This window comes from Rana temporaria, chromosome 1 (assembly GCF_905171775.1).
Source record: "Rana temporaria chromosome 1, aRanTem1.1, whole genome shotgun sequence".
Lineage (NCBI taxonomy): Eukaryota > Metazoa > Chordata > Amphibia > Anura > Ranidae > Rana > Rana temporaria.
In genome coordinates, this window is record NC_053489.1 from 560,620,471 (window position 1) to 560,628,515 (window position 8,045).

At 39.5% G+C, this 8,045-nt stretch overlaps 1 protein-coding gene across 2 annotated transcripts in view; it reads right to left on the bottom strand.

Moving 5' to 3' along the window:
- ENPP6 (ectonucleotide pyrophosphatase/phosphodiesterase 6) overlaps positions 1 to 1,715 on the bottom strand; it is a 105,353-nt gene extending 103,638 nt beyond the window's left edge. Inside the window, exon 1 of one of the 2 annotated variants that reach the window (XM_040333984.1) lies at positions 1,399 to 1,715. In XM_040333984.1, coding sequence (XP_040189918.1) covers positions 1,399 to 1,639 — 241 coding nt within the window. In that variant the 5' untranslated portion in view covers positions 1,640 to 1,715. The remainder of the gene's footprint in view (positions 1 to 1,398) is intronic. The other variant, XM_040333983.1, reaches the window with a different exon arrangement.
- Positions 1,716 to 8,045: the final 6,330 nt, after the last annotated feature.

Consider the following 8,045-nt stretch of genomic DNA (forward strand, 5'->3'; position numbering starts at 1 on the left):
ACCTCTGGACCACTTTACATTGCACAGTACCCTGCATCACTGGACCCCTTTACATTACACAGCCCCCTGCATCACTGGACCCCTTTACATTACACAGCCCCCTGCATCACTGGACCCCTTTACATTACACAGCCCCCTGCATCACTGGACCCCTTTACATTACACAGCCCCCTGCATCACTGGACCCCTTTACATTACACAGCCCCCTGCATCACTGGACCCCTTTACATTACACAGCCCCCTGCATCACTGGACCCCTTTACATTACACAGCCCCCTGCATCACTGGATCCCTTTAAAATTACACAGTACCCTGCATCACTGGACCCCTTTAAAATTACACAGCACCCTGTATCACTGGACCCCTTTACATCTCACAGCCCCCTTCACCTCTGGACCCTTTTACATTACACAGCCCCCTGCACCACTGGACCCCTTTACATTACACAGCCGCCTGCACCTCTGCACCCCTTTACATCACATAGCCCCCTGCACCTCTGGACCCTTTTACACTACACAGCCCTCTGCACCCCTTTACATTACACAACACCCTGCACCTCTGGACCCTTTTACATTACAAAGCCACCTGCACCCCTGGACCCCTTTACATTACACAGCACCATGCATCACTGCACCCCTTTTACATTACACAGCCACCTGCACCTCTGGTCATGTCAGCTAAAAAAAAAAAAAAAAAAAAAAAAAAAAAAAATTTTTTTTTTTTTTTTAACCGGGATGGTGTCACCCCTCTAGTGGGTGTCACCCGGTGCGGCCCGCACCCCCCTAGCAACGCCACTGGTCGTACCAAATCCCTCCTTAGATGGCCAACTACAAGAAACGTCTTACCTCTGTGCTTGCCAACAAGAGTTTTGCCACCAAGTACTAAGTCATGTTTTGTGAAGGGGTCAAATATTAATTTCACTCATTAAAATTCACTTTTTTGAAATGCGTTTTTTTTTTTGTTGTTACTCTGTTTCTCACTGTTAAAATATTATCAAAATTATAGACTGATCATTTCTTTCTCAGTTGGCAAACGTACAAAATCAGCAGGGGGTCAAATACTTTTTTCCCTTACTGTATTTGCATAATACACCTGTCTGCATGAACCTGAATAATCCAGCTCTGCTGTACAGAAAGTGCAAGAGGCTGATATCAGGTCTATTTCAGGTACATACACTGCTTGTATTTAAAAATGTATTAATGGATTACAGATCTGCATTAATTTCTGTTTTATATACATGCCTAGAGTTCAGCTTTAATTGTTCTTCAGAATTGTCAGAAGAAGAATTAGAGAAGCATCAGTAATTTTAACATGGCATTTTATCCAATGTTCTAGCAATACATGTATGCAGCAAAGACATGCATAGATGGCTGCAGATGACATAGACTTGGCACTTACCTGTCATTAGTGTGTAGTAGTTAGGATAAGAGAGACTGGGAAAGTCTGGAGTCATATAATCCACTTTAACACCACTTTTCACAAACTCCCTAAAGCCAGGGAGCAGATCCAGCTCTTTATCATTTATATAATCAAATCTAAATCCATCAATCAGGAAGACCAGAAGTTTGTGGCGAGCCATGGAGGGGTATGCCAGGAAGAGGGCGAGGAGGATGGGATAGAAACTTCTGCACTGTGCCATGGCTGTAGCTGGATCTTTCCCCAGCACACAGCTACCAGCCACTGAGTCAGAAATGCATTATCATCTGGCTTCTGCAGAGGGGGATGGGCCTCACTTTGGCCCAGCAGCTCTCACAGTTTCCCTGATTTATAATTTGTAACCCTTTGTACTACATGAGGCTAGGCACACTGCATCCCTGGTTTTAAAAAATTTCTGACCATGTGTTTGTCCAAGTTTTTTCATCTGTGAGTTTAAATATTTCAGAATAATTGGGACACTTTGTTTAGATGTACTTAAAGTGATTGTAAGCCTCCCTTATTTGTTTTTCTTAAATAACGAACATATCATACTTACCTCCACTGTGCAGTTCATTTTGCACAGAGTGTCCCTGATCCTTCGACTTCTGGGGTCCCTCGGTGGCTCCCGTTGCTCCTCCCCGCATTGTATAACCCCCTAGGAGAAGCGCTCTCCCGGGAGTTATAAGGGAAAAACTTGCGCGCTACTATGTTCTAATTTTTAAGCACATATAAGCCATCAGCCTCCAGTAAATATAGTGAAAATAAACTCAGAAAAAAAATGTATAGTGACAGTGATTTAGCTGCAACCACTTAGTAGTGCACTCAGAAAACACTGCTTAATAAATGTGTAGCGCCCCCTTTACTTTCAGAAAGGGCACTTAGTTAGTGGGAGAATGAGAGAGATAAGTTGCTTTCATTCTTAATTTGTCCTGTGGGTCAGTCTGTGCGTCCAGAGATACGGTCTCATCTCTGGACGGCAGATGGCGCCAGAGGGATTCAGCGGAGCCGCTTATTCCCAGCAGCCAATGAGAGGAGTTGAGCTTCGCTGTGCATGCTGGGAGGGGGTATTTCTGTGGCGGAGGCCGTTGTTCTGGGTTCTTCGCGGGTTCCTGGTTCCAGGTGCGGCACCCACCTTTAGAGTGTGCGCACATCGCGGGCCCCACCACTATGGCCTACCTGGCCTGGGGTCGCGCGCTACGCAGAGTTCCAGACTCTGGGGCCTTCTGGCCTGGAGCAACCGATGCCACAAAGGGGCCCCAGTGACTTACTGGGTCCCCAATTCTACTGAGGAGATCCCAGGCTGTATGCCGTTCGGTGGGGGATCGGCTTGAGGAAAACACGGAGGCAGGTTATCCAAAAGGGCTTGAACAAACCATCGGGGATCTAGTGACCGGACATTGACAGGTACACTTGCACTGTCAACCGGTGACCCTGACGTGATCTATTGGGAGGATTCGCTCTGCTGTTCACATTGTCAGCATTGAGCCTGTGGCAGAGGTTTCATCTGGCATCCTAATCTAATCGGAGCCAAGTCGGTGGCAGAGACTTGTTCCTCCCAGCAACCTAAAGTGACACTCCGGATGCCAGGCCTGTGGCAGAGGTCTGTCCGGGGGCACTTCACCCACTCTGGCTAGAGTGGCGACGTACCGTTACAGCTGTAGAGAAGCAGGACTGCTTTTCCTTATCCAAGGCCTGATACCGCAAAGTTACTTTATTTCATCAACCTTTCCTGTCTACCTCAAGTTGATGTTGGTCGTGTTGGACCAGGAAATAAAGCATTCAGAAAACTTCATCTACCGGCTGGACATTCAATTGCTGCTCTACTCACTACCTTCAACCCTAGACATCACATAGAGGTAACTTAATATGCCGATCCCAAAACAAGCAGCGGCTCCTGAGGGGGTAGCGCTACACGTGGGGGCTCGTCCGGGATTCGGCTGTTACCTCTGGCAACGGAAAATCATCAGTAGAGATTTATTGAAAGCAAAAGTGTCGTGTTTTGAACTGTCCGGTAACGAGGGAGTTAACCTCGAACAGCTAAGCTTGGGCGTACGTGCAGCATAGCATGCGCTTGAAACGTGTCTAGACAAGTTCTTCAAGTGGGAGGAGTCACCCACCCCTGCGTGAGATGTATAACAGAGTCTTCACGCCATTTCAGCAGAACACCGCCCACCAGTAGACATGTGCAATTCGTTCTGTTTCTAATTCGTTTTTTTACGAAAATTCGGAAATTCGTGAATTACGAATTTTCGTATTTACGAATTTTTTATTTACGAATTTTCGGACTTCGAATTTACGAATTTACGTATTTTCGTATTTCAGTTTTTTTTACGAATTTCGGAAATTCGTATTTTCGGAAATTCGGAAATCCGAAAATTTTTCGGATTTTCGAATTTTCGAAATTCCGAATTTTTCAATTTTCGAATTTTTCAATTTTTCAATTTTCGAATTTTTAAATTTTCGAATTTTTAAATTTTCGAATTTTTCAATTTTCGAATTTTTCAATTTTCGAATTTTTTTAAATTTTCGAATTTTCGAATTTTTCAATTTTCGAGTTTTTCAATTTTCGAATTTTTCAATTTTCGAATTTTTCAATTTTCGAGTTTTTCCAATTTCGAATTTTCGAATTTTTCAAGTTTCGAATTTTTCAAGTTTCGAATTTTTCAATTTTCGAATTTTCGAATTTTTAAATTTTCGAATTTTTAATTTTTCGAATTTTTAAATTTTCGAATTTTTAAATTTTCGAATTTTTTAATTTTCGAATTTTTAAATTTTCGAATTTTTCAAGTTTTCAATTTTCGAATTTTTCAATTTTCGAATTTTTCAATTTTCGAATTTTCGAATTTTTCAATTTTCGAATTTTTCAATTTTCGAATTTTTCAATTTTCGAATTTTTCAATTTTCGAATTTCGAATTTTTTCACTTCCAATTTCGAATTTTTCAAATTTCAAATTTTTCAAATTTTAAATTTTTCAAATTTCACATTTTTCAAATTTCACATTTTTCAAATTTCACATTTTTCAAATTTCAAATTTTCGTATTTCCGAATTTCGAAAATTCTCGAATTTTTCAAGTTTTCAATTTTCGAATTTTTCAATTTTCGAATTTTCGAATTTTTCAATTTTCGAATTTTTAAATTTTCGAATTTTTCAATTTTCGAATTTTTCAATTTTTCAATTTTCGAATTTTTCAATTTTCGAATTTTCGAATTTTTCAATTTTCGAATTTTTCAATTTTTCAATTTTCGAATTTTCGAATTTTTCAATTTTCGAATTTTTCAATTTTCGAATTTTCGAATTTTTCAATTTTCGAATTTTCGAATTTTTCAATTTTCGAATTTTCCAATTTCGAATTTTTGAATTTTCGAATTTTTCAATTTTCGATTTTTCCAATTTCGAATTTTCGAATTTTTCACTTTTCCAATTTTCCAAATTTTTCAAATTTCAAATTTTTCAATTTCAAATTTTTCAATTTCCGAATTTCCGAAAAATTCGAAATTCGAAAATTGAAAAATGCTAAAATTGAAAAATTTTACAATTTTCGAACTTCACTTTTTTCAATTTTCGAACTTCGATTTTTTCAATTTATTTTTTTTTAATTTTCGAAATTTCGAATTTTCGAGATTCGTAAATGCGAAAATTCGAAATTTGAAAAATTCGAAATTTGAAAATTGAAAAATACGAAAATCGAAATTTCGAAAATTGAAAAATTCGAAAAATTCGAATTTTTAATTTTTTCACATTTCCAATTTCTCCATTTTCGAATTTTTCAGAAATTTCAATTTTCGAAATTTTCAATTTTCGAAATTTTGAATTTTCGTATTTCCGAATTTTCGTATTTCCGAATATTTTCGTATTTCCGAATTTTCGTATTTCGAAATTTCGAAAATTGAAAAATTTGAAATTCAAAAATTTGAAAATACAATCACTTTTCCAATTTCGAATTTTTCAGAAATTTCGAATTTTTCAGAAATTTCGAATTTTTCAGAAATTTCGAATTTTTCAGAAATTTCGAATTTTTCAGAAATTTCGAATTTTTCAGAAATTTCGAATTTTTCAAAAATTTGAAATTTGAAATTTCGAAAATTGAAAAATTCGAAATGTCAAAAATCGAAATTTCGAAAATTGAAAAATTCGAAAATCGAAATTTTGAAAATTGAAAAATTCAAAATTTCGAAAATTGAAAAATTAGAAAATTGAAAAATTCGAAATTCAAAAATTGAAAAATTCGAAAACTGAAAAATTCGAAAATTAGAAAATTCGAAAACTGAAAAATTCGAAATACGAAATTTCGAAAATACAACATTTCGAAATTTCTCCATTTTCGAATTTTAACAATCACTTTTCCAATTTGGAATTTTTCAGAAATTTCAAAATTTGGAATTTTTCAAATTTCGAAAATTCGAAATTTCGAAAATTGTCAAAAAAAGAAATTTCGAAAATTGAAAATTCGAAAATCGAAATGTCGAAAATTGAAAAATTCGAAATGTCAAAAATCGAAATTTCGAAAATTGAAAAATTCGAAAATCGAAATTTCGAAAATTGAAAAATTCAAAATTTCGAAAATTGGAACATTTTAAATTCAAAAATTGAAAAATTCGAAAACTGAAAAATTAGAAAATTCGAAAACTGAAAAATTCGAAATACGAAATTACGAAAATACGAAATTTCGAAAATACAAAATTTCGAAATTACGAAAATTGAAAAAATTAGAAATTTTTCCGAATTTCCGAAAATTCTTTTTTTTTTTTGTTTCATTCGTTTTTTTCGTTTCATTCGTTTTTGTCGTTTCATTTGTTTCATTCGTTTTTTTGCTTTTTCGGAAATCCGAAAATTTCCCGAATTTACGAAAAAAGCAAAAAAACTAAAATTTTATTTTTTTTCAAAATTTACGAATTTCCGAAAAAAATAAAAAAACGAATGAAACAAAAACGGAAAAAAATAATTTTTCGAATTTCCCGAATTTACGAAAAAAAAAAAAAAAAAAATAACATAAACGAAAAAAACGAATTTTTTGGCAGTGCACATGTCTACCCACCAGCAAGAGAGAAGGAGAAACCATGTTGTGATGTCTGCTTTCCTGCAACCGAGTGTGGTTGCCCAGCGATTGAGGCCCCCTGCTACTTCACCGGGGGTCTCCAATATGCTTGCCCCGCCTGGAGTGCCAGTGACGGACACAGGGATCCGTATGTCCACCGAAGGACAGTTTGTGCTCCTGTCGAGCGGAGGATCGGAGATGCTGGGACTGTCCTGCCTCGTTGCGAGAAGCTGTCCGTAAAGATCCAGCTGTTCGCCCGGTGCCAGAAGTGCTGGGCCTATCTGTTTGTTGCTAAATCACCCGCTAAAACTCAGAGGGAGTATAGGGTGAACTATATTACAGGAGTTGTCACCGCGGAGGAGGAAGCCACATGGCCAGAACCATCCCCGTTGGTGGAAATTGTGGAGCCGGAGGCTTCCAACGTTGAGGTCATCTCGGTCTCATCAACCCTGACCCTTCGAACGGCTACCCCGCAATCCTACTCACCGGAGGTAAGCCCTATGACCAAGAAAGACCAAGAAGATGACCCGACCAGTGTAACAGATGTGACCTGTTCTAAGGCAGAGACCACATCGGGGAATACTACTTCCACAGCTATCTCTTTGTGGTGTGCCTCTATAGGAGCAGGGCCTGCTCCAGCTTCCAGTAACCGTGGTCGAGGCCTACCTCCGTAACGTTCCTTGCCATACTACCCCAGGGACCCTACAGCCAAACCCTGTGGTTATTTTCTGGCGGAGGAACTACACTCATCGGACTTTGACTCGCTCTCCGATGATGGAGATCTTAACGATGACATGTTTGAGCCGATGTTTGCGGAGTCTCAGGGCTTCGGAGGATCCCGTGCCCTCTACGGTACCCGAAGGAGGAAGAAACGCTCCGGCCGGAGCGCAACGCGTGGGTCCCAACAGCCATCCATGGACGTTCCGTAGCTGACCTGGGAAGTCGTGAGTCCAATCCTGTTCCTGTTGTTTCACTCACCACCCGGTGCCCCTTGTTGCTCCCATTTTTAAAAGGGCACCGGACGCTATAGTGCTGCCGGGACACGGAGACCCACGTACTTTGCCAAGTTTGGCCAGGTTGCAGAGCCTGGTAATCCAAAGGGTTGCTGCCAGTCACGGGTATGAGTACCCATACGTGCCACCTTCCCTTTTGAAGCAGATTGACCAAGAACGGGAAGCTTGGTGCCAGGAAGCTATTTGGTCCCACCTGATGATACCCTGCGTTTTGGAGGGTGCGGATTTGGGCCTGTTCTACCTAAACACCAAGTTTGAGCGCTGTCATCGAGCCTGGAGCTGGGGCCGACATATTTACAGCGATCGGGTCGTGCTGAAATCTCCTGGGAGAGAGGACCAGGTATTTTCAGTCACCACGACCACTGCAGAAGGTGACATCATTATTTTTCCAGATCCGCGCTATTATAAATAAGCTGCATGTTGGGTATGTCTGGCATATGTACTTTTAAGAAGTTCTGGACAAGGGTTCTCGCCCCCGCTCAAGTTGTTTTTCTCCCTTTTCCTTTCCCCCCCTGGCCTCTCCGGATCCACATTGCGACCTATGTGAAGAACTTTGGAGGGGTTGGGTTCAGTCAGTTA